At 44.4% G+C, this 26,944-nt stretch overlaps 1 protein-coding gene across 1 annotated transcript in view; it reads left to right on the forward strand.

Annotated features, from left to right (window-relative positions):
- FNDC1 (fibronectin type III domain containing 1) overlaps window positions 1-26,944 on the forward strand; it is an 84,280-nt gene that overhangs the window by 22,272 nt on the left and 35,064 nt on the right. Inside the window, exons 2-6 of the mRNA XM_031060843.1 lie at window positions 22,057-22,266; window positions 22,645-22,743; window positions 24,559-24,673; window positions 25,810-25,997; window positions 26,646-26,753. Coding sequence (XP_030916703.1) covers window positions 22,057-22,266; window positions 22,645-22,743; window positions 24,559-24,673; window positions 25,810-25,997; window positions 26,646-26,753 — 720 coding nt within the window. The remainder of the gene's footprint in view (window positions 1-22,056; window positions 22,267-22,644; window positions 22,744-24,558; window positions 24,674-25,809; window positions 25,998-26,645; window positions 26,754-26,944) is intronic.

The raw sequence follows: 26,944 nt of genomic DNA on the forward strand, positions 1-26,944 counted from the left end.
GAATCTCCTCAGCTTGTGGCCACAAGGTCTGCATCAGAGCACGGCTAAAGACAGGGTATAGACACACATGCGGAGCCATTTCAGCGCCAGAATGTATCTGTCGGGGTTACAGTAGCCAGGTGGCACAGGGACACTTGCCCCCAGGCTCCGGATGTGGTGGCTGTCCCATCTCCAGCCCCGTGCTGGAGTCGCAGAGGAGCCAGCCAAGAACGATAGCATCCTCCCCAAGTCTCCTGCAGCTCTGGGCTGTGCGGCAGAGCCTGGGGCTTCGTGTCGCCCGTGGCTCCTGGTGAGTTTTAGTGTGCAGCTAAACAACCGGAAAGGAATGATCCGCTTAGCCTGGAACTATAGTCTCCCTGCAACTTGCTGTGCCCGTCCGGGTAAAGCTTGAGATCACACTCCTGGAAGCGGTTTTATAATAGTGCTCCCTTGTGGCAGTGGTAAATGGAGGGGGAACTGGATCGCTGGGGCTGCCTGCTGGAAAGTGAGAGGAGGAGGGAAGGGAGCAGGGGAGTTTTTGTTCTGCTAGTGCGGGAAACATCGTGAGAAATGTCATAGCCTCTGAGGAAAAGTGTTAGCTGTTGAGTGCATGCAGGCTCTTACTTCCCTGACTGTGTAATGTCTAAAGTGATTCTTGGAGATTCTGATACTTCACTAAAAATTTTGCATGTTATATCCGTATAGTCTTTCCTTGTTTGCAGTCCCACACCAATGTGCTGTAAAAATTAGGCCAATTTCTGAACAAACCCAAATGTGTTGGCATTGTGCTGCACACAGCTCTGCGTGCTTCCCAGCTATGGAACTCTGGAGCACACCAAAACCTGCCGGAGTGGGAACACTGAGCTGTTAACCCCAGAGTGGCTGGAGAGGACTGGATGTAGGCTGCATGTGTGCTCCCTGTCCTTGTTGGTGTGCTGGCCACACTGAGTGGACACCACTTTCCTTGTCCAGTCTGGAGAGTAGTTTATAAGCTACGAACACAGCTTGTAAGCTACTAAACACAGGCTGTGTCCTGAGCAAGTGCAGTCTTAGGCAGGAGGGCTGGTGGGTTCTGGAGTTCTTTCTTGGGGGTAAAAGCCATTGCTGAGCATTTTTGCTGCCCTTGGTCCTGCTTTCTCACATTCTAACTGTGTTTGAAATTGTCCTGCTGACCACCTTTGCTGCATGTGCTCTGTCTATGGGACCTGTCCCAAACTCACTCTGCATTTTAGAGCCTTTGTCCAAGTACCATGTCTATGAGACAGGGAGGCTGCCTTGGCTCAGCAGACAGGCTCCAATGAAGTGAAAAAGCTCTCCAATTTCTGTCTGTGGAAAGAAAAGAAGGATTTTTCCCCAGTAAGGGTCTGGCATTGGGCTGGTGCTGTCATTGACTGTGTTCTGTTTATCAAAATAGAAAATCAGTATAGGGCCTGTGCCCAGGATTGTTGTGGCAGTCCTCGGGCCAAGAATGCATAAGAGAAGGGTGTTGTGCTGGAGCCAGTTCAGGGGGCAGATCCCATTTGTGTATTGCCAAAAGAGATTTGTTGCTTGCTGCCAGATCCCATCTGTGGAAGAATGGATACTGACTACAGAAAACAGTAGTCGCCCACCCACCTTATTAGCTTAGACAAGCAGTATTCAGGAACCACCTGCGGCCAGCGGGAGAAATTTGGGAGAAACATAAAGAAGAGTCTATGCTCAGAGCAAGAGCCTTTGTGACAGCAGCACTAACTTTCATTTTCCTCCCTTGTCTAGACTGCCTGACATAAACAGAGAAAGCAGAAGGGTCTCCAAGGAAATTTTCCACTTCATTTAGCTCTAAGGAATGTATCTTCTCAGTTATTTAGGACAGTGCTGTCATGGTCTTAACTGTATAGCTCTGTACCAGCCTCTGGGTGTGTCAGGTGTATGAAAGCTCCTGTGCTGTCCAAGTCTGTGATTCCAGCTCTTCAGACTGCACATGGACAGATTTTGGCTGCACATGTCGTTAAGATGCTTGCAGAAGCTGATCTATACAGAAATAATTTAAAGGGGGAGCTGAGTCGATGATGCAGCAAGACGAAGACACGCCAGCAGGGGGAATGGGATCTTGTGTCTGTGATCCAGTGTCTTGAGTGAGCATTCAATTGCCCAGAAATATAGCTCAGACACATTCAGTGATCATATTTCCCATGCAGGACACTGAAAAGTAACTTCTAAGTTCTCAAGATAACTTAGGTTGGACTTTATATCTGCTTCACATTGTATGCAGCTGTCTGCAGGTGGACTGTTGTCTTCACATGAAGGAAGCACAGCAGTATTTCCACCAGGTGCAGCTTCTGGTGCATGTCTAGGACCCATGGTTTCTCTAGCTGGGAGTTATGTAACACATCTCTGTCTGTCACTGAGGAAGTGCTCAGGAATGTGGCTAAGTTGGCATTGGGATGTGCTGGCGCCAGGCATTAGGTCTCTTAAGTTTATGCTGTTGCAGCTCAAATATAATCAGGACTGGAACCTCTTCCTAACCAAAGACCTCTAGATTGAACCTGTGTTTAGCAGCTTGGTTGTGATCCCAAATATGCAAAAAACTGTAGCCAAATCAACACTTTTTTCCCTCTCTTAGTTTTGAAGTGTCAGGATCTGCTTATCTTGTTTAACTTGAGTTACCTGTCTTCATAAATTAGTATTCCTTTACTCCCCCTTCACCTGCCCAAGTGAACCATAGCTAGGTGCATGTGCATATCATGGGAACATGTACCTTTTGTTGTGCTTTCTGCTGGGAAAGAGGGCAGAGCATGGATGATAGGCATGTCTCACACAGACTGCTAATGCACTAAGCAGGAGAAGTGGTCACTTCCCCAGAGGAGATGGTGTGGACATTGATGTGCCTTTCTCTTGGGAAGCCTCATGCTGCTATTTTCTCCCTCAAGCTGCAGGTGTACCACACTTTTGTGCAGCCTTGAGAGAGTTCTCCCAACCCTGCAAACTCTGTACTGATCCTTCAGGCAGGTGCCAGTGCTCCCTCTTGTCTTTTTCTACCCCTGAAATTGCCACGTGTCTTTTCTCTTTTACAGCTCCCTAAAGCAGCAACACTTTCACTGGTGTGCTGCACTGTGGGATTGTTTTTATTCCTTTGAATGCACATGAAATTCAATTCACTTGCAACTATGAGTGTTTTCCTTATTCCCCAAGATGAGAAAGATGACTTCATCTCTGCAGCTAGTGCCCCTGCCCAGCACAAGAGGGAGGGATGAACTGCTGGGTTGTGAGGCAGTGGAATCCAGAGGAGAGCAGCAGATTCTGAAGCTGCAGATATGCTTTCCCTCTGTAAAAACCCAAGCGTTTTTCTTCCATGTGGGTTGAGAACTTGAGTTTTGGGTATGTTTGCACTAACCTCATAGTCCCTGAGGAGTGGTATACTTATATTTCCAGGTCAGTAGAGGAGTGATGGGTGTCTTGAAGAAATGTGAGGTTGTCTGAAAGATCCTTTGTTCTGCATGACCCAACAGAAAACCTTTGAAATTGTGTTTGCATTTTCTTATATGTGTTTGCTATACTGCTGCTTATTCTGCTGCAGTGTTGGCTGCAAAACCTACAGTCTGTGTTGAATGTTCACAAACTGAAGTGCCAAAATAAGCACTGCCAAGATCAAGACAGTGGCTTAAATTGCACAAGATTTAAAGAAAACCAAGAACTGCTGAGATCTTCTGCTTTGCTGTCTGTTCTCTGAGTCTTGGGACACACGTTTCTTAATTTCCTCCACACCCTGGATGCCTAGGGATTTAGAGGAGTGGTGTGGTTTAGTCCTGTGTCTCCACTGCTTGCCTCTTACCGAAGAGGCATTTAGACCAGTAGGATTTTGCACTGCCCTTGTACCTGGCTAGACTGACTATGCACGCTCTGACCCCAACTCTCACATTTATTCTTACTTGAGGCACCAGCAGCTTTTGCCTGCAGCGCCTCTGTAGTTGGATTCATTTCCTTTGGGGGTGTACAAGCACCTGGAAAGTGTCTGCTTTCCCTGGTTCCTCTTTCAACTTTAGACAAGCTTGTAATGAAAAATAACTTTTTCCACAGTGTACCACATGGTTGAGTGCTTAACTGCTGTACCGGTAGCAGAGTTAACAAGAGCAACATCAAACAGTGTTTACACAGCGTCCCCTTCACTGCCTGCTCGTGATTTGCCTGGGGACATGAGAGCCTGTGCTGACAGCTCATGTGCTTCTGGTCCCCAGCAAGACCTGTGCAGGCTGCTGAGCTCCCTCTGCCTCCTCTCTGCTGGATGGGACCTGTACCCACCTCTCTCCAGACCGCTTTTCCTGTGCCCTGCCCTCCTGAGGCACATGGCTGCTGGGTCACATAGCTCTGGAAATGGCAAATGCTCCTCCCCAGTTCCCTGGAGCTGCTGTCTGGGATGTCATATAAGGTCTTTTCTCCTACTCAGTGTTTCTGCAAATGTGTGTTTAAACTTCAGCATGTTTTGTACTGTTCACAGCACTTGCAGGATGGTTAAAAACACTCTGGGTTAAATTGTATCTTTCTCAAGCAGCAGTCACTGTACCTCAATCTCATTGAATTTGCAATCTCTGTCCCACTGTTAGCTCTTCATAAATGACATCTGTGCAGTGGGACACAGCAGCTTTTCCTACGTGCCAGGTTGGGCTGTGTAACCTGGCTTTGTCACATCTCTGTGCTGTGGTTAGAGCTGGGCACTCTTCAGTGCCTCTGAAACCAGCCTGCATGTGTCTCCATTTTGGTATAGGTGCTTGCATTTGGCAGGTCTGTATTTAAAACAAGTAGTCTTAAGGAGTAGAGAAGCAAGGAAAAGTGGAAGAAAGACCCAAGAAATTGTGTGCTCTAAACAGAGACCTTATCCTAAACAGAGAGAAATTGTTAGTTACATCAAATGTAATACTGAAATCCAGTGGTAAGGAAGGCAGTCCAAGCTTCTCCTTATCCTGGAAGAACACATAAAATGTACGTCCAAATTTTAACTATGTACACATTAAAAAGTGGTCTGGAGAAGTGTGCATTTTAAATCAACCCTCTTCAGTGAGTAACTCAGTCATCAAATCAGCTCTTCATTAAACAGAGTAAATTACTCTTTGAGGACTGTGGAGCGTGTTCATATTTCACAGTTCCAGTGCAGCTATTCCACTACTACATAGTTATTAAGTCCTCTTGGGCATCCTGCAATGATCTTGGTTCCAGCAAATCTTTCCGACTGTTGTATTCTTCTTGCACTAAACTGATTATTTTTCCATTGGAGGAGTTGGTTGTTCTTAATATATACATTTGCTGTAAAATAAGAGGCCACTCTTCAAATGGTTGTTTGTCATGTTTACTGTAGAGTTGACTGGAATATTTTGGCTGAAACTTTTTTTTGGGAAAAAGTGCAGGACTGCTGGAGCTGGAATGTTAGTGTTTCCTCATCTCTAAAAAAAAGACAGAAATAAGAGAAATTTAATAGGAATAGTCAACGTAATTTGTTTTGGTATTCTGTTATGAAGTGCTTAATCTCTTCTTTCAGAGTGGTGTCTTTGGAAGGGTGTACAGAAGGCTGATATAGGGGGAAAACTGCTGAGTGTGCCTTAAAAATCCCACAATGGAAAGCAGCAAATGTAACTGGCAAAACATGCTGCCATGCATGTTTTGTGATACCAGAGAACAGCCCAAGCCCTGCCACCTGCCTGGCCAGCTTTCTCAGAGCCCCTGGATGCTCCTGCTGCTGAGGGAGGGGAGTGTGGGAGCAGCACCTGGTTCTCAACCCCAGCACCCATCCCGCAGCCTGAGAAGTAGCCAGGCTTCATGTTTTCAGCCTTGGAAAGACAGCGTTTAATTTTGCCTTTGCTGCTGAGATCTTGGGGCAGGTCTGAGAGCACTGCAGGACACAGGCTGTAGCCAAATGGATGGAGAGCTGGATTTAGATGCTGTAGCTCCTGCTGGGTAGTGTCTTGCTTCATGTGGCAGCCCCATGGAAGCACCTAACAGCATCAGAATCTGCCCCTGCATGAGTAACTGAGCTGAGCTGTGCTTTCGCACAGTCTGCATGTCTTTCCCTTTGGTCACCTTTTGAAGCCATGCCGAGTTGGGTGACATAATTGTGTGGTCTTTAGCCTGGGATGTGTTGCAGATGGCCTCAGCTCAGGCTCCAAGAGGCTGCAGCAGCCTGGGGCTGACAGTGATCCAGTGACTTGGCCAAGGGCTCGCTGCACTTTGCAGGAGTGGCTGCTCTGGGTTATGTGTTTGCGGCCCTGCTGGCTGCATCAGCTGAGCTTCGTGTCCCAGCTGCGCCATCAGTCTCATGTTTCTGGTCTCCCAAAGGAGAGGTGCTAAAAACAATTAAAAACCAAATGGCAGTGATGGAAATGCTCCATTTGGCTTTGCTGGTCTGAGACTCCAGGCTGATTTTAGGTTGCATGTATTTTTAATATATGTATTTGATAAGTGTCTAAGGTTGTGTTACTGGGGAGGTGGGTTGGGATCACAAGGCCTGGTTTCATTCAAAATCTGAGACAGACTTTGAAAGTGACATCTCACCTTTCCCGAGCTACACTGGTCCTGTTTTAAAAATGAGTTGAATGCTTTTTCCATGCTGTGCTGTGCTGAAGAACTGCCCAAGCTAAGACTCTACTCTCTTCTACTTGAAATTTTCCAAACAAGAAGTAATGGCTGATGTCTTGTGAATTGCCCAGTTGGCCAAAGCTGAATGTATGCAGAAACAAAATTGCTCTTTACAAAGAAACAAAGTCAAAAGAAAATTAAATTAAGCAGAATAGCTCTTCTGTGACAGCACAGCAACAGTATTGAAAACCTAGAAAGTCTAAACCTTAAACAGCAATATTAGCAAGCCAAATTTCCATGCTAGATGTGTACAGTGATGTATTATTTTGTTTGCAAAATGGTGATTGCTCTGCCAGGGTGCTGAGCTCCTTTTCTTCACTCGTAGTGACTACTGTAAGTCAAGCTGGTCCTCCAAGAGCCTGACTACATGCTTAAATGGCAGTCAGGGGACAGAATGCTCAGTGAGCATGTACATGTTTCCATAAAAGCCCTTCCCAGTCAGGTCACAGCTGATGGGTTTCAGTTGTTGAGCACAAATTTATTGCTTCAAGATGTCTCAGACCATATGTGCTCCTCATCTGCCCTCACAGCAAGTCAGCCCCCAATGCAGGATGTGCCGTGCCCCTTGGAAGCGCTGATTGCTGAGGGCCAGACACCTCTGCAAACACACTTTCTTTCCTCTGCAAAAACACCTGCTTAAATTGCCCTCAGGGAGGGCTGATGAGTGATATGAGACATTGTGGGATTCTGGTTGTGTTTGTGATCACATGGGGCTGGAAACCTGCAGCTGATGATGTGACGTGGGAATGGGAACGAGTGTGAAATGTTGGAGGGATGGAAATTGACTTTAAACTGCTACTTAAGTGAAATTAAAAGAGAAATGGCTTCGAACTGGCTGAGGTCTTTCCTTGTGGTGGTGGCAAGCCAGCTGTCCCATGTTATGCTAGCACAGGGTAGTCACAGGCAGCATGGTGTGGGCACAGTGGGAGCGTGTCTGGGAGAGGATGGTGTCCACACTCCCACTGGGAGTGGAGGGAAGGAACCATCCATGTGTGTGTCAATAGAGGGAAGGGAGAAGGAAATACAAGAAAAAACACAATTTTTGTTTTCTAACACCAGCAGGGAGAGAGGAAGGATTCAGCCCAGTGGAGAGAGCTGAAGTGAGAGCTCAGATGACTGATGGACCTCAGGGTCTGGTGGGTGTAAGGATCAGAGTATCTGATGAGTTAGTGTGGATGTTTCTGAAAGAAGGTGGTGTGTTTGAAGATGGGGGAGTTATTTTTTGCACATGCCTACTGTTCTACCTGTTGCTTTCCTTTGGGAGAAGCAAGATTTTTCTTAGGACTGGACACTTACAGAACAAGCTGCTAGTAATTGTAGTGAGGGTGGCAGAAACAGACCCTATGAATTCAAACATAAGAGCCTTATAAAATTAGACATAGAGTTTGCAAGATTTTTGGCAATATGAAATGAACCATTTGGCTTTTTCAGCAGTTGGACCTTTTGCAAATATATTTTTTCTCTGCTTGTGCTGTATAAATATATTTTTAAAACCCCCAAACTTTTGTTATGCTTGCAAGTAGTCCCCATAAAAACTGAGAAGGCAAATAGTAAAACTTCAAAATGCCTGCAGGAGCTTTTGAGTAATTTGGGGCCTCTTCGTATGGAAGGAAATCACTGTGTTTCAGGAAGCTTTGCAGCTTCAGCAAAATGTTTGTGCTACTGAATGGTAGCAGATGGCCAACCCACAAAAGGTTAGCAAGTCGCTTAAGCTACTTGTAAAATAGTGCAAATTTCCTTGCCTTGGTCTTAGCAGCCAGCCTTGGTTTGAGGGTTCCAAGCTTGGACCTTGTCTCTGCTGTTGCTGCAGGGCTGCTTCCCCAGCACTGGCCACAAAGAACACCCAGATTCAGGCTGCCCATAACCCTGTTGGATAACCTGTCCTTGCCATGCAGATCTAGTCTAAGCCCTGAGACAGCGGAGATTGCCACCGCCACAGAAGTAAGGGTTGGTTTTCATCAGAAGCTCAGGTTTGAAGGGAGAGGGAATTATTGTTCATCACCACATCATCATAGGTCACCAGCATTGGTGATGGGTGGCTCAGAGCTCACAGGCAAAGTGGGCAGTGCTGGGTGGGTGTTTTGGTGTTTGAAAGCTTCATTCCTCTGAACTGCACCAATGCCAGCTTGGTGTCACAGGTCACCTTGCAGCAGTCACAGTGGGCTGATCGATACACCCTTCACTGCATCCTTCCTTCCAAATCTCCTACTTTGGGTGTTCAAACACCAAACATGAATAGCATAAAATAGGAGTCCATGTACATTGGTACATAGCTCTAGCAGCCTGCTAGCTATGGCATGTTAAAGACTCTAGAAGTCCTTCATGAGACTCGCTCTCCTGATTTTTGCAGAGGCTTTGTTAACGGGAAGGATTGATTTTCTTCTTCCCCAGAGGCTCCTCTTGCTGTACATCCCACTGGTCAGAGATATTCTGTGCCATGTGGGGAGAAGCTGCAAGTCTTGAACCTCAACATTGGAAACCAAACCAGTGTAGATATGTGAATTTTCAGTTCTAGATATCCTTGGTCTAACCCAAGGAAGATTACATAGATTCTCTTTTACAAACCTGCAGAGGTGTCACTGCATCTTTTTCATATGTTCAGATGCTTTTCAAGGTTATTAATTGGGTAAAATCTTTGCCAGCTGTCCCAGTACTTAACAAATCATGATGGGGCAAATCCAAGTGGCTGCTTCTGTGTATCTCAGTTGTGTCGGCTCAGCTATGATAGAACTGCTTATAATGTGTGAAACAGCCCAGGGCTTTGCATGAAGACATTGCTTCGAATATGACTGCAGAAAGTTGCTCTTTGGAAAAGAAATTAAATAAGGAAGTAATTTATCAGTAATGAAGATCTGTGCCTATCTGAGCCCAACCTAATACAGAGCTCCGAAGAATAGCGATCATAGTATTCTGTGCATTTCCCTGGCATGCACTTTATCTGGGATCTATGAGTTTTGCACTTTGGGAGCCTTGGAGGGTGTGCCACCAGCTTCCCTTTTAGGGTAGAAAGCTATATATGTACTTGTTGAAAGAACTTCTGCAATAAATAATGTGAAATTAAGTTAGAAGAATCAGAGGAGCTAATACTTCAAGATGTGAACTGTGAACCATTTCATATTAGAGATAGATAAATAATATTTAGTGGTTTTTATCTACATTTTCAATTAAGAGGAAGCAGCAAAGGCTATGTTATTCTAAGATTTATGTTTTCCAGTCTCTGTAAAGAACCTTAATCTCTGACTGCTGCTAATGAAAGAGCAGAGACTAATGCTGAGCCTGAGTTTTATTCTTAGCAAACCTGCACCTTGGGAAACTAACTTTTCTGATTTATAAAAGGCTTTGAAATGTGAAATAAAAATGAAGAGTTTTAAATTTTATTTTCCTTCAATGCATGATGAAGCTTGAATTCTTACTCTCTGACTTTGTGAGTCTGAGGCATTTTTGGCAGTTTTGAATGGAAAGTTGAACATGCACTTCAGCTAGAGATGGAATGGAAAGACTTTACATAAACATATGAATCTCCAGTAGATTAAAAAATCTGTGCTATTTCACTGGGTAAGAGAACAAATTTATCTACATTTGAAGTGGTTTTGGAGAGAAGTGTAAATCAACTGTCCCAAATGTAAGTAGGATGCTTGAGGATGATTTGGTGACATCTGTGGTATGCGTAAAGGAATGAACTAAAAGCAGAGCCACAGCATCCAGACTGCCAATGCTTTGGATTCAAACCCAATCTTCATTTCAGAAGTATTCTACTGATCATATTTTTCCCTTTTTTTTTTCTTTGTATAAGTGAAAATTAGTTTTCTGAAATTTTCAAAATCCTAGATTTCTGAATAACAGTTGAAGCCATTAGGTTTTTTACTAGCTGTGGCTTGGTTAACACTTGTTGCTGTGTCAAGAAATGACTGATGTAATCCATTTGCTGAGTGTTAAAGTGGCCAAAATTAACAGGTTTTTCAGGGGACGTGAGAGTGACTGGAAGTTGTCACTTTCCTCCCACAGCCTGTCACAAACCAATACAGAGTGGGCTGTAGGCTACCATTTGTCTCCTGCTTGAGGATGGGCCATGAAACATCCCAGCAACCAATAGCTGGGAGAAATTTGGAAGGAAATTGAGGGTTTGGATAGAAGTATTTAATTGAAAATAAAATTCACAGATAAAGTGAATAATAAGAACAAAGCATGTGAAGCTTTGTGCTTTATGGATGTTGGTAACCACTGCCTGATGAGGTTGGAGTGAAAGCTGGTGCAGAAAGAGAGCTGTGCTTCCTTCTGTGACTTCCCCTAAGCCTAGTCCATATCCTCCATCAGGATAATTACATACAATGTTTTTCTTCAGCCTTTGAGCGAGCAGGGCCTCATTCTTCACTTGAGTGCTTCTATACATGCCACTGGTTTTAATGAGACTGCATGGATGTGAAAGGAGAGCAGATTTAGGTTCATAAGAAATGATCCAGGTGCACAGCATAAAGATGCTGCCACGGTTTAGTTAGCCTCCTAATGAGCAGTGCAATTTTAATGGGTGTGTTTTCCTTTCCAGAGATCTATGGCCATAGCTGTGGGCAGCAGGACAGAGCTTGGCTCACAGAAGCGCATGCTCTGGCTCTGACTTGTGTTCCCTGCCAACGCACTTCAAAGCTGCCTGCCTCAGGCTGTGGGCACAGGGGGAGGGAGCAGTGGTGGAGGGGATGCCTGACAGCCTAGAAACAATACTCTCTTTTTTTACTACCTCACCTGTGAGCATTCTTTGAGGTCCAGCTAGAGAGAAATAAGTTGTCTCATCTGCAAGCCTGTGTGGGGCTGACAGTAAATGTCCTGGGTAAGCTGCAGTGCAGTAACTCACACACCCAAGACCCATGTCCAGTCTGAGCAGAGCAGCATTGTGCAAACTCCATGCTGGTGTCAGTGCTGGAGAGAAGGGCATTTCTGGGCTTGTAATCCTGTCATCCTTCCCATCTAGCCATTCCTGTGTGGCTATCAGTTGTGGTTGGAGTTTCACCTTCAACTTAAAGAAAGCTCTGCATATTTTTCCTCATGTGGAAATGAAACATTTCCTCAGTGGCAGCTTCACAGAATGTGAGAAAGCCACTAAGACTAAGTCAGTCTGAGCAAATATTCTGTGTTATTCCAGGTTTTCATCAATAAGAGTGTTGCTGCTCATCATGGGTGATGCAGCCAAAATCCTGCCTGGGTTCCAAGTGGCACTTGAAGTATCCCCATGCCTCTGACAGCCTTTGAAATGTTTGAGAGACAAGCAGTGGGCTGGGGTAGTGGAGAGCAAAGGGCAGCCCTGCACTCCAGGAGCTTGCATGGAAGAGGCTGTTGAAACCCATGAGTTTTCCCCAGGCACCAGCAACAGATGGATGCATGAGTGCCCTTGCACGGCCCTCAGGAGCCATGGAGCTGCTCAGGGGGATCCTGCTGCCTTGGAATGTCTCAGGGATTTCTTCTCCTACCTTCTCCTGCAGTCAGAGAGAGCAATATGAACTGTGCTTAAAACCCACTTCTCCCCACTAAGGAGGGTGTTGTCACTTGTGATACCAATGGGCTTCTTTAACATTGATTAAGCTGTTCCCAGGGCCAGTGCTGTTAATGACCCCAGCCTTTGTCGAGGCTGTGAGGAGAGTGTGAGGATGGTGCATGTGTGCAGGTGGAAGTCAGGGATGTCCCAGGGAAGATGTGGCTTCCAAGTATTCAGTTCTATGTTGTGGGTTTCTCTTCTGTGCTGTCCTCTTCAATGAACAGTGTGTTTTCAATACCTTATTTGACAACAAAAATACACATTAGAATATAGTATGAGTCAAGTGTCCCTAATTTTAAAGAGGAAACTAACCAAAATTGTAGGTCTGTTAGCTTTGTGGCAATGTTTTGTTTGCTCTTAACTTTCCTGACATGGTTTTGATGCATTGTGTGCTTCATCTTAGACTGTTAGAAACAAAGTTACTACAGTTTACAGTAAATGAAGAACATGAATATGATAACAACAACAAAGTGTAGGTGAAAACAATGTGGTGACTACAGTCATGAACATGGTGTGGAAAGACACAGACTTTGAAGGGGGGTGTTTTATTCTGACAATGTCATGCCATGGCATGAGTTGCTTGGTGTGGGTTCATGTTCTAATTTTCTCAGGCAGGTTTCCTTCCTGTCACTGAACTTCTGATTAGGGCTAGAGGACAGCCTGTACAAGGATTATCTGGGGGAAAACAAGCTCTGTTCTAACTTTATCCTGTGCTTTTGTCATGTTTGTGATTGCAGTCAGATTAAATTCAGCCTGCACCATTTGAAGCAGCCTCAGGCTCTGATTTATCTCAGAAACAGGGCTTAAGATGTTGTAAGTTGATATTTCTACAACTGAACGTCCAGTAAAGCCAAGAAATGTGAGTTTCTTGCACACTAGGAAGAATCTGAGTGCCACTGGAACTGCTAGTGGAGACAGCCAGGAGTCTCGTGAGGCAGTGTGGTGTCAGCACTGGGAAACCTCAGGTGCATTTCAGAGGAGAAGCACTAATATTCCCTTTATCCTGCAGATGAGGAGTTGAAGGAGTGCATATGGAATCATTTGGGGTCAATGGCTTTATCAGATCCATTGACACCTCAAGTTCTTCCTTTTTATTGATTTAAAAGAAATAGGTGAACTTTGCTATAAATTTATTTTTCTGTAAAATCAGTGAGTCCTCCTCCCTGCAAATCAAATTTCCAGTGACAGGTCTGATGAAGTAGAGGTTTCCTCTGAAGCCAGGGAGCTTCGTGTGAAACTGGAGTACCACAGGCATCCAGTCCCTCCTTACAGTCTTCCATTTTTAAGTTTAGAAAAGGTTAGACTTGAAGTCAGTAAACAAAGATTGAAAGGATACCTGTATTAACATTTGAAACTTAGTCAAATAGTATCGATCTGATTTTTATTTGTTATCAAAAACTAAAAGGCCGTAAGTCTAATTCTGCTGATGGTACCACCTAATCCTCAGACTGTTTTCTGGACTCTCAAGGAACAGCTGGAGTCAGAATTATGACTCTGTCCTGCATAGGAAGAAAAGTCCTTATGTTGTCAGTCATGTTAGCAGTATCCATGGCTGATATGGTTAAGCCATGTAAAAGAGAACAACCCACCAGAAACAAAATTATTTTCATCAGATGAAGAACTTCAAAGACTTCAAATGTAAGCAAGCTAATATTATCAGGACCTTGAAAGATGCATTGACTAGAGTCCCAAAGAAAAATAGATTAATGTCAATGTAAGTTAGTATTAGACAGCCAGGTGGAGGAAATGTATCTAGACAAAGGGATAGTTTGAGTGATAGGTTTACAAGCCACCTTTCAGTGCTAGTTTTGGAGTAGCTGGTTTTAAAAACTCTTCCAAAAATGGGTCTGCCAAATGTTCAACTTTTTCCATATTTTACTTATTAGGGAATTGGGAATAATTATAGTTTTATGATATACAAAGTACATTCTTCATAAATGCTGCTCCCTTTTCTGTTAGCGATTGAGGATTTTATTTTAGAAGGGTCACGCCCCTACATACTGTTCCTGATTTACAGAGTGTACTATGTCCATCCATATCCATCTCACTGCCTGATGTTTGGAAGCTTTCAGGAGGCCTGCTACTGGAATAGGTTTTATGTTTTGCGCTCCCAGAAGTGGCTGCTGAGTTGAGCAGTGGGCTGTATTTCTGCAGGAGCTGAAACAGTGGCCTGATGTAAACCATGTGTTTTGGAGCCCAGGCCATGCACATTAGTGTGGGTGGCAACAAGGAGCCCCAGGGCCAGAGCTGTGCAGCCAGGAGAGCTTGAAAACCACCTGCTCAGTTCTTCTGGAGTGTCAGAGGTTTCTGTCCTCTCATTGGACCTAAAGGAGCAATGACTTGGTGCCTCTATCTCTGGAGCAGGGGTAGATTTCAAAATAAGTTGGAGACAAAGTGTGCTACCAAGGCTTCAGCTGGGAACTAGGAAGGTTTAAGCTGTGAGAGCAGTGAAGAGTTTTGAATGCAGTCTTGAATTGAGGAACTCAAATGCATGTGGTGAGGGATATTTTTAAGTGCTCATGGGACTGATATCAGTCTCTAGGCGACGATTACAAGTGAAAAATGTATGCTGTAGTGGCACAGCTATGTAAAATAAAGCAAGGGGCTGTTTTTAAGGCATAGCTGTCCACAGCATCTCTTGAGAAAAATGTGGAAAGAGAAAGATGGAAAATGCAAGTTTTAAAATTATAACAGTGGGGTTCTGGGAGCTGTATGGCTCAGAACGGATGACTTTTACTGTTGCAGCTCTGGGCCCAATTGGAGGAACTGTTTCCATAAGATTTTGTTGTTTGGTTAGTGCATGCAGCAAAGCACAGCTTACTGAGTCTCAGTTCTCCCTTGCCAAGTGCCATGATTTTACCCCCTTGTCATGCTGGCTGAAGACAGTATCCATGCCTTTGTAGTTGTCATTTTAGAGGGAACCACAGGTGGGCCTTAATCCATTCCTGCATTTCTTTATGTGGTACATTGTTGGTTTTCTCTGGAAGCCTCAACTGACAAACCTTTGCCCAGCTATATGCTGTGGATGGTTGCGCTGATACTAATGATGCTTTTCCATCACCTGTGATGCCTGTTCAAGCCAACCAGTCACACCTGCAAGGCAGCAGGGTTAGAAGGCAGCTCTGTCCTCATGGTGACTGGCAAGAGGAGGATGTTTTGCCAAGGAATGTGCACAGCCACATACCTGTTGTCCATACCTCACATGTGGTTGCAGTGACTGTGCACTTCATCTGTTCTGGTGCTGGAGTTCTTTGTAGTGCCCATACCTGCCTGGTGAGCAACACGGTCACTGATGATGTTGCGCAGTTTAAAGGTTTTGGCTGAATAAATATGCTAGCAGATGTAGGGGAGCAACTTCATGATTAGGGCGAGATACCAAGGCTGCAGTCTTCAGGGAGAGCAGACAATTATAGCCTAATAAGTTAATGGAAAGAGATCCCCAGCTCAGCCTGTGAGAGAAGCCAGTAATGGTGAGGGCAACCCCGTACCTTTGCCAGCTGGTTTCACCTGCTCTATCCCCTCAAGGAACCCCCTAAGCTGTTGTCATTCCAGTGCTGCCTTTCCTTCCACTCAGTGAACAGGCAGGTGTTGGACAACACCCTGAGTGGGCACTGCAGAGCAGGGCCATAGTTGCAGTGTGCTCTGACAGCCTTTGTGAGGTTCCTGGGGGCCTTAGCACAGTGGTTTGATCACTGGAGAATCCCAGATGTGAGGCTTCCAAAACCAGTGGGTGTGAGAGACAGACATAGCCCAGCCTCAGAGGGCTCCCTTCAAAGGTCACTGATGCAGAAGGAAGCCTGTGCATTGGTGTCAGAGGGAGGATGTGAAGCCTTTGATAACTCACTGTTGGTTTTTCCTAAGTCGTAATACACGTGTTAATCGTGTAGAATTAGATTCCTACATTTGAAAGTGCCCTGGTCCACTGTGCTTAGCATTCAGAGGGCTCTTCAAAGGGAGCACTGGAAACTTCTGTTGACGCTGTCAATTTAAAGAATGTCCTCCAGATGCCAGGTAACTCCTCTACAGATGTATAATGAATCGCTTTCCTTAAATCAGACATTACTGCTGGATACTGGTCCTTTGCCCAAAACTCCTGACTGGAGCCCAGTGAATTATGGCACAGATTCCATTGTGCTTTGCAGGAACTAAAGTATTCCAGTCCCTGCTTTCTGTGCCAAGCAGAAGTGTGTGGAAATGTGCTAAATGATTTTTTCTCTTTTTTTTTTCCGGCAAGAAACAAAGCATTTTTATGTCGCTCGCCTCTACTGCTTTAACTGATTAGCTTATTTCCAGGAGGAGATCTGAGGTTGAGTGTACAAATTAGTGGCATTACAAGAGTTGTTCAGCCCACACAGGAGAAATCTAACAGTGCATTTTAAAATGCTAGGAGACCCACAGACCCGGTAAGCCTCAGGGTGGATTTGTTTTTCCATTGCAGTCCTACTTTCTCTTAGGTCATATTCTTAGGCTTTTACATGTGTTAACTGCTGCAGTACTGTGAAGATCCTCACTAGAGCTCGTGTTCTGCTCTCTGCCAGGGCAGGTTTGAGGGAAATCAGTGATCCCAGAGTCTTGTGCATTTAGAGCAGTCAGCACATCGCAGTTCGGAGGGCCACATCAGCACTGTTTGAGCTGGCTCACCCACTGCAGGAAATATTTTTGCAGAGTGAACTCTTCTTGGGATGGCCCCAGTCCAGCCCTCATTGAAGCTGGTGAATTGCTCACATTTTCTTAACTGAGCTTGGGTCATCGACTTAAAAAATCCCCATCAACTTAAAAAAAAATCCAGTAACACTTAGACAAAGTGACATGGGACATTAATATTTGGGTGGAAAACAACTATCTTCCTATGGTATTGTGTTTGTCCTCTTTCTTCTTTTCTTTTCTGCTGATGTGTCTTGGGGGTGTCTGTATGGTGACAGGTAATAGCCAGAGTATGTGAAGGTGAGGGAGAGCAGCCACCCCTGTGTGGATTGCTGGATGAGAAAAGTGAGATGTTTTCTTTCCCCTTTGCTTTTTAGTTATGGTAAAATGGCATTTTTCTTTTCCTGTTCATGAATAATCAACAAAGGTTGAAAGACTTAAGTTGCACAAAGGACTACAAAGCTTAGATGCCTGGCTTTGCTGGTAAAGCTTTGCTTTCATCTTGTCAAATACACTGTTTCATAATCTATTCCAAATCAAGTGAAAAAACCAAGATGGTGTATCTGAATTGCCTCAACCCTTAAAGACAATACACAAAGTGATTTACCTACTGGAAGATGGTAAAGCACCATGTGGAAAACAGCACCTGTTGGGGGCATGAAGAAGAAAAAAGGTGATCATGTTGCAAAGTATTTTTGAGAACAATAGACTTTTTCCTGGTGAAGATTTGGCCATGTACATACATGCAGTGTCCATGTACTGGCCATGTGATACAGCCAGTACATTAACACTGCTATATGAGTGTTGGGCTTTAATTTCTGACTTTGCTGGTGCTTTCTGCAGGGCTGGCATTCCTCAGCCTCTCTGCACCCCTGGGCAGAATCCTGTCTTGGTTTCACAAGCTGCCAAAAAAGGGCACCTGTAGAGTTGCCTTCGGATGTGTTTGCCATGTGTGCCCTGAACTTGAGTGTCACGGCTCAAGCAGTTGCATTTAGGAGTGGCCAGTACAATAGGTTTTATGAGTATGAATGTGTTACAAAGAGTCTTACCTCACAAATGGAATTAAATTTAGAATTGCCCACTAAGGAATTGAAATATAGTGTCTCTTTTTTTCTTGTTCATTAATTAACTAACATTTTTCGCTACAAATACTGGTGACATCTTCATGGAGGTAGGGCTTGGACACTTATGGAAATGCATATTATAGAGTGTTGTTTCCCACAGAAATGGCTCAGAAATCTAGGAACTGCATCTGGCTGAGGTACTTGTCTAGTCCTGGCGGTGGTTTTGAGTGGAAAAGTACAGGGTTTCTGTAAACTGAGTTGCTCAGCTCTGAAATTGGATTGCAGATTGTCAGTGGTGCGAGGTTTTTACCTCAAAGGACAATTAGTTGAGCTTAGGGAGCAGCTGAAGACTTCTTAAGACAGGAATCTGCTTTTTGAGAAGGATAAATGAACTGAGCAGTTCTTTTCTTCTGAACTGCTCTTCTGAGCAGTACTTTTTCTTTAACCTTCCATACTGTTTTTTCTGGTAAAGCAGCAGTATTCTCAAGTACAGGGTTCAGAATTAGTAAGTCTCATTTTATGCTTAGAACTTAATTTAAAATAATAATAAAAACCAAAACACCACATTTCCCCCAAAAAACGCTGCAAAAATCCTGCCAGTTTGCTGTTGCAATGCAGATTCTGATGATTTTTTGTCAAGTTGTCCATTGCAGAATTTCATTTACCAGCTACCATTTTTGGTCTTTTCTGATGACTTGTTATCTCCTAGCAGCTACAGTTTCTACCTCCAAGCTGTTACTTTGGCCATGGCTAGGTCACTGTACTCAGTCTCCCAGATTTCTGCCTGAATTGAAAAGAGAGATTGATAGTTGCTTATAAGCTATATGGATGTTGTCTACTGGCCGTGCCAAGTTAAGTGTCATCTCTGCAGCAGAACACATTTTATAGGTCCAGTTTTCCAGTCCTGAAGTTATGGTGCTCAAAGTGTAGAAAAGGTTTTGTTGACTATGGGAGGCAAAAGGAAAAATCTGTACCTATACTTGTGGTGGTAAATTGCCTGACTTTTTGTGACCTCAAATGTCAATGACTTTTTGTACTTGTATCTTAATAGGTTTGAGTTGTTTGGTATGTTTTCCCCTGCAGTTATAGTTTGATTGCTAGGGGTCAGTACTTCCCTTTTCTTCTGGAACTATTTTGTGTTTTCCTTTGCTAGATAATTGATGAGACCCTCTGAAGAATCTGTATGATCTGGCAAGTGCAAGCTGCCTCCTTGTGTGGTTGTTCAGAGGATGTTTTACCCTCAGCTTAGACCTTGTGCTTTGGGCTTACATAATTTGTAAAATGCTTTCCTACAGTACAGAGACATTTTGGCAATAGTAGTGGACGTTTCATCTGTGAGAAGTCAGTCTCAAGGCTTTAATCAGTCCTGAATTTTTGGGGCCAAGATACTGTACACAGATTCCTGCAGTTCTAAGTAATGTTGGATTTCTAGACTGAAAGAGAGTGAAAGGGAGTGACTCTCATTTTTGAGACTATAGGAAAGCATTTTATTTTAATGTAATTGCAGGTAGATCTTTCAATGAATTCTGAAGGTGGTCACCTGTTGATTAAGTTTGACCAGAATAGATGTCCAGAAATCTCTTAAATCAGTTTTGGAACAAAAGAGAAAATGTTTACAGGGATAAATAATGGGCAGATGAAGAAGACTCAACCTTAAGTTCAGTCAAGTACTTGGTTACTTGGTAGCTAATTCTTTTAAGACTGTTTAAGACTATTGTTCTTGGGGAGCTCAGTATCCCCACAGGAAGGGGCATCATTGGGAGATGAATGACTTAAATTAAGCATTGGATTTATTACTTCCTCCTCCCATCCCTTCTCTAGTGAGTGTAGCTTGTTCGGGACAGTTCTAATTTTTTGGTGTGATTTTTGTTGTTGTTGTTGGTGGTGGTTCTGAGGGATTTTTTTGAACATGAATAGGCCTGGCCAGGAGGACAAAACTCTGGTCTTTAGGATACAATGAGTTTCTCTTGTTGCTCACTGTCTACAGTCCCAGGGTTATCCTTCTTATGGAAATTCAGCTTTTTTTTTCCCAGGGCTAAGATGAGATCAGGAGACCAGGATAAGGGGATGCTGAGGTTCAGGGGCTATGACTGCAGACGACAGTGACTCTGTTGGGGACTTAATGAGTGTGAAATGTCATTCTGACTGGGAAGTGCCAACTCTTTGGCATGGCTAAACCTTGTGGGACAGCAACTTGGTAGGTACTTCTGTGGGGAGGTGTGAACTCAGCTTCATCTTCCCCTGTGTGGCTGAGGTCAGGGCCTTCTGCCTTATTCCAGACCAGACTGATGTCCTAGGCTGTGATAAGCTCCTGCCCTTCATTTTTAATGACAAGTCCCTTTCTTGTAAAGCCTGGCACAGCCTTCACACAAAAACGCTGGTTTTGATGGATCAGCAGTTGTCAGCATTGACAGTTTTAACCATTGCTGATAAGTCCATCTTGGGTGCCTTCAGACTTCTGCTGGTCAAACTGTGATGAGGAATGATAAATAGAAACTGGAACTAACTAGTGAAATGGGAACAATGGTAGTAGAGTGTGGTGCTACCACGAGGAAAGTAATTGAATCCTTGGAAAGCTCTGGTTTTAAAATCTCAGCTGATCCCCTGCATTCAGCCTTAGGGTCGATACAATTCTCTTTGCCTACAACCACATTTGTTTCAGATTGAATACTTTCCATATGGTTTTCTGGCTGGGCTGGTTCCTTTTGTATCCTTCATCAATTTTAATTGCAGATGAAAGCTGCAGCTTTGACTGGGGAAGCAGAGCTGTTGGGCTGCAGTGTTCTTCCCAGAACATACAGGGCTGCTGAGAGAAAACCAGCACAGTGTGCTTCCACTGCAGCCTGGAAAAACTTCTCACCTGGGAGAGCGTGGCTGGTTGAGGGGAGGTGTTATTCCCCTTAGCCGGGGGCTGGGATGCTCAGGAGAAGTGTTGGGATCTGGGGATGTGGTGGGTACCGATGGCACATGGGCTCCAGTGAGAGCCTAAGGGCATGGGGCTGGCTCAGTCTGACAAACAGGAGGATAGGGAAACATCTCTCAGCAGCCAGCTGCTCCTTGACGGGAGGCTGCAAAAAGTCACCTCTTGGTGGGAGCAAGGCACATGTAGCCCTGTAATGCTGGGCAGCAGCTGCAGGTAGCTGTTCAGGAGGTTTGGGTTGGACATGAGGAAAATGTATGAGAAATAGCATGGCAGCAGGACCAGGAAAGGGATCATACCCCTGCCCTTGGTGATACTCAACTATTTTGAGTTCTGTGTCCAGTTTTGGGCCCTTCACTACAAGAAAATCATTGAGGTGCTGGGGGGAGTCCACAGAATGGCAGCAAGGATGGGAAAGATCTGGAGCATAGGTCTTACAAAGGAACGTTGTGGGAGCTGGAGTTGTTAAGAATAGGTGAGAAAAGGTCTCAGGGGAGACCTTGTTAATCTCTACAACTGCTTGAAAGGAAGTAGTAACATGATGGGAGTCAATTTCTTCTCCCAAGCTGCAAGTGACAGAACAAGAGGAAATGGTCTCAAGTTGCCCAAAAGGAGGTTTAGATTGGATACTAGGAAATTTTTTTTTCACCAGACGAGCTGTTAAGCCTTGAACCAGTGTGACTTCTTAAAAGAACGCTTCCAACTTGTCAGCAAATGTTAAAAAATACCCAACTTGCATGAGGTACCTTTTACAGTGCTCAAGGGATCATATAATGGGAGTTTGGGAAGTCAGGAATGAAGGCATGTGCAGAACAGACATTTTAGATATGCGTCTGCTGGAGAACAGAACAATTAGAGATGGAATTAGGAGAAAAGAACCTGCTTTTAATAGTAAAACTGTTCTGTGCTTCATTTTACACTGAACTTTAGCTCTTCCCCAAAAAATAATGTACCGGTGTGCCTGAAGTGGGGAAAGGGGGTTTAAAAAAAGAAAAAGGAAAAGATTTAAACAGGAAAGCTACAAGACATCCCAAGTTTCTGGCAGGAGTCCTTGTATTACGATATGTTTTCACTTTCAAGGTCTTGCACCAGTCTGTCTGAAGGGCCTGGGAAAAGGCTCTGTTGAGTATTGTACGTCCCTGTTGGAAAGCTTGTTGTTACTCCAATTTGATTTCACAGAAACAATTAAAAAGCTGTAAAATTATGCCCTTTGTTCTGATCTTTATAGATGTGCTTCCAACAGACATATGTGGGCTGCTGATATCATGTGCTCCATAGTAATTATCATGGGGTTTGTGTGTGTGTTTGCTTATTTTGTGAAGAGAGAGGGATGCCAAGCAGACCTCTGAGAGTGCGAGCCCAGTCTCCTGAAAGCAAGTTACCTTTTCGGTGGAGACCCCCTTATGGAGCAGGCTTCAGGGGTCCACAGAGCAGATCCCAAGGCTATCCCCGTGGATATGGAGAGAGCAACCGAAGGATGAGCTATGCTCCGATGCCGCAAGAGCGACAAAACCAAGAAGCAAGAAAACTGGGTGAGTGAAATTTCCCTGATAGCACCTGGCTTAGCTAGCACACCTCTGTAGTCCCCTGCAGCTGCTAGGTGAGCACACATCACATGCTGTCCTAGGTATCAAAAACCCTTCTTCCTATAAATGAAAACACTTGTTATAATTGTGTCCCATGTCTTAGCAGAGTGAGGGTATTACATAGAGAATAGGGTACAAATTGTAGTAGAACTTGATGCTATGTTAAAGAGACACCATGTGCAAGTTTTAACAGCAGAGGGAAAGGGTGGAGAGAAGAGCCATAGCTCAGGTTCTGCTCGCATGTGGTGGGACCACTCTGAAATTCATTCTTTCTTATAAATGAGAAGAACAGAAAAACCTTCTGTTTTTTCCCTGCATGCACAGCCTCTGAATCAGTTCATGTGGTTTCACTGCCATCAAGGAGCTCACAAGGACGGAGCCAACCTGTCTATAGGTCATCTTTAACTAAAAGAAAAGTCACAGGTATGTTTCTTTCACATCTGCTGTCAATGAGCAGAGACAATTGTATGCAAAGAGATAGCTTTGTGATTTTTACACAGGAAGTCTTTTGGTGCTAGAGCTACTAGGTTTTTCTCTGTTTGGTAAAGAGCTTGATTGATATCTCTAATTCTCTAATTCAAAGCAGGATTAATAAAATAATACAACTTTGTGACATGGTTGGTTGAGTTTCTGAGGTCCTGTTTGGTTTTTTTTTTCTTTAATCTTCTCTCTATCTACTGACAAATGTTATGCATTGCAGTAGCTGCATGAGAAGACTTAATTAAATCAAAGCCAGGCCCCCCAAAATGATATGCCTTCTTTCTCTCAGATCTATAACTCCTTTTTTGAAGGGCTGATTAGCAGAAGCATCAACCTGGCAAAAGTTTTCACTTTCATTGGAAAGAAGTCATTGCATGCCACTGCCATGGTTAAAAAGGATGACTGAGATTCTGAATCATCTCCATGCCAGTGTGCTTTTTCATCCCCTCACACTGTGATGTGAATGGCATGGGAATGGCAAAGTGTTTAGGAGATTCTGATGGTGATAAACACCCATGCCAGAACTGAGAATTGTGGTTGAACTGTATTGAAATCCCATCTTTCAATACACCTTTTCCTTTCTCATGCTCACTTTCTGTCTTCAGGTGCTCCCATTGCAAAACTTTGTCAATAGGCTGCCTAAGCTACTTGTGGGTAGTAGATGGGTCCTCTTGGCCATTTTTGTATGGTAGCTGTTTGCCATGGAAAACCTGGAAATGTCTGAAGACCCTCTCTGTTAAAAACCTGTATGGAAGAGGGGAAATGTGCCTCCCTGCTGCCTGCCATTTGTGCAGGCAGTGCTGGGTTTTGGGCTAATGCCCTTCTCTTGCTGAAGAGAAGGGCAATCTCTCCCTGAATTTCAGTCATATATGAGTAAGATCCCTAGAGACTGAGATCATCCTCCAGAGTTTACTGGCTCCTTTCCTTTCCTGAGACATCAATCTTTTTTCCAATGTTACTTGTCTATAAAACTCTGTCTGGAAGGTCGTGCCTTGTACATTCTGTGCCTTTGGGAGACTTGGAAATAGTTGCCATTACACTAGTAAGGAAAAATAATAAATCTCTCATTAGCCAGTAGATAGACTAGACTAAAACTACTCTGATGGACTGATAGAAAAGGCAACCTCATTAAAATTAAAAACCTCAAAATATCAAATTAGTTTCACTTAATTTTAAAATTTTGTAAATTATTTGCGAAAGGTAGTCTGATATGTCAAAACAGCCCACTTCAATGATTTTTTCTTTTTTTTCTTGTATACCATAAAAAAATTAAAGCTGAATTCAAACAATCTGTTTGAAGCACTCAAAACCATAAAATATACACTAATTCTCCCTTGTGAAAAAATTTTTGAGGAAGGTTTTATTGCCCTTCAAAATGAAACCTGATTTTAAAATCTCAGAATTTTTTTTAAGACAAAATTTCGGCTCTCTGGGTACCTCTAGCAGTGCATTTGCCAGAGATGGTGAATATCAGTATGTTATAAAACATTTGCTGTGAGTAACAGTTTGGAGACGAGTAGAATATTGAAGGACTGTCAAATGTATTAGTACTGTGGCCTTGCAGGCACACTGCTAACAAAAGAAATTATCTTTCCATGAAATTCCATCAGTAATCAATGTAATTAGTTTTCTACTCCCACCTGTATCTCTAAATCAACGGTGCTGAGTGAATATTATGGCGTCAGTTGAAGACATTTGCTGTTTTTTAAGAGAACTCCAGTGTTGTTAATGATATGCTGTTCTGTTTTGCCTTTTCAGAGGAGGAAGAGGTGGAGGTGGCACAAGACATAACTGTTCGAGTTATGTCCTCTCAGTCTGTGCTTGTTACTTGGACAGACCCACTGTATGAAAAGAGGAAGGTTGCAGCAAATAGGTACTTAGCCCTGGGTTTTTAAATGGCTACTGAAGGGGAACTGCTGCCAATGCTCTACTGAATGCTTTTGCATTCGTTTAATTGCTGTTGGTTATGAGAATAATTTAGCTTGCCTCCTAGTGCCCTGCTCGTTAGCATTTAGAGACATGTGTGAGGGTTGTACTTACAGGAGTTTACATCTCTTCTGAAATGTTGCTAGCACCAGCTCTGGTATTTATTTAGCTGTTCCAGTGTTTGTATATAACCACAGCCAGCAAATCCCCAAAGATTTGTATGGGCAAAGAAGGAGTGGGGGACAAGGCACAGCCCACAGAGGTGAGGTGTTGAGTTGTCAAAACGGACTACAGCTTCGAGAAGACCTTGCTCTGGGTGGAGTGGGAAAGACACATCACTGCAGTGGGAAAGACCACCCATCGTTGCACCCTGCATCCTCTGACCCTCCAGAATCCCCATGCAGCTGAGGCTGAGCAGGCTGGGGCTCCTGTGAGTGAGAGCTTGGCTTGTGGCAGCATGCTGCAGCAGGTGGAGACCAAAACAAACAAGGAAATGGACTGGAAACTGCCAAAGATCTGAAAGCACTGGATTGTGTTGCTCAGCCTGGGAACACTGAAGAGCTGTGCAAACTGGTGCTGAAATGCCCTGAGAGTCATAGCAGGAAAACTAGTAATTTTAGATTTCTAAAATTTAGATCTCTATTTCTTTGTGGAAGCAGTTATCAAGGCAGACAGGCGGGAACTGAGCCACCGGTGCTGCTCTGGGAGCAAGGGTCTGCCAGCAGTCCAGCCATGCTCATGGCCATGGGGCAGTGAGATAGTGGTGTGGAACCACCCAGCATGCCTGCCTCAGTTCAGGAAATCCTGCAGCTTTTCCCCAGGGAAAAGGGTGTTTTGAGTAAGAGTCTTCAAAGAGCCATCTTGGAGAGTCCATCCTTTGGGGTAAAAGCAATCCCACTCCATTAGAGAAAGGAAAAACACTCAGGCTTTTGTTGTTGGTACTTTGTTGTTTGCACTTTGGTAGGTTCCTCCCTAAGCCCCAGCAGGCTCCTTGAGGGCAAAGCATCCCTGTCCCACTCTGGTTCTGCTAATGCTGGGCAGAACCACATGCTCACTTTCCTTTTCCTGTGCTTCTGGTGCCAGGCAGTACAATGTTCGCTATCGGGAAAAGGGGGAATCGGCAAGGTGGGATTACAAGCAGGTGCCCAACCGGCGGGCACTGGTGGAGAACCTGCTGCCAGACACTATGTACGAGTTTGCCATCCAGATCTTGGAGGGAGAAAAGGAAGGCAAATGGAGCGTGTCTGTTTATCAGCGGACCCCAGAGGCAGGTATGCATTCAGAGGGTCCTTGGGCTAACACAAGGCATAGGGTTTGACCTGTGGAACGGGGCTGACTTTAGGGAAAGCCAGAACGAGCCATGTGATTGCTTGGGGCAGCAGAGGGTTGAGAAGGGTCTCAGTGCTGCTGCCTGCATCCCTGTGGTAGTGAAGCACACCAGGGGAGCACACCCACCTGCTCTTGTGGTGCAAGGAGAACAAGGGGAAGTGGCTTAGGTATTTTTGTGGGAGGGTTCAGCACCTTGGGCCCCTGCAGCTAGATGTGCCCTTTCCTTTTAAGAAGAGCAACCTGGCTTCCATTCCTCTTTGTGAACAGCAAATTTAAATTCTCCTTCCACCATGGAGAAGATGTCGGGCCCCTTTGGTACAGGGAAATGCTCCATAACAAACAAATTACCGTGTCATTCTGGCTAAGCCACAATAGCAGTCTTGTGCAGACTTCCTGTTCTTAAAATTATGGAATAAAATTTCACTATGGCAGTCTGAGAGAGAGATGTGACAGAGACAAGCCTGGACCTGAGCCATGTGTACTCTTCACGTTTATCTTTGAAGTAGCTGTATAGGAATCTCTGCTATGGAGCAAAAGGTGTATGCTGTGTTGATTCTTACTTGCCTCTTCTGTGTATGGCTGTTTCCCAGCTCCTGCCAGTGCACCTGAAAATTTGGATGTTTGGCCATTAAAGGGGAAGCCAACCTCTGTAGCAGCATCCTGGGATGCTCTTCCAGAGAGTGAAGGAAAAGTCAAAGGTGAGTCTTCACTGTTGGTTTCTAACTCCCTCAAGAAGCTGTTGTTCTCAAAGGCAGACTGCTGCCCTGCAGTAAGCTGGAACCTTGGCTGTGCCACGATTCTTTCACTTGATTAAACCCAAGCAAGATTTTCATGTTTCCACCCCAGTGTCTCCACAGTGCCACTGAGAAGCCACTGTCACTGTCTGCCT

Source organism: Geospiza fortis, unplaced genomic scaffold (genome assembly GCF_000277835.1).
Source record: "Geospiza fortis unplaced genomic scaffold, GeoFor_1.0 scaffold217, whole genome shotgun sequence".
In the NCBI taxonomy this organism is placed as follows: Eukaryota; Metazoa; Chordata; class Aves; order Passeriformes; family Thraupidae; genus Geospiza; species Geospiza fortis.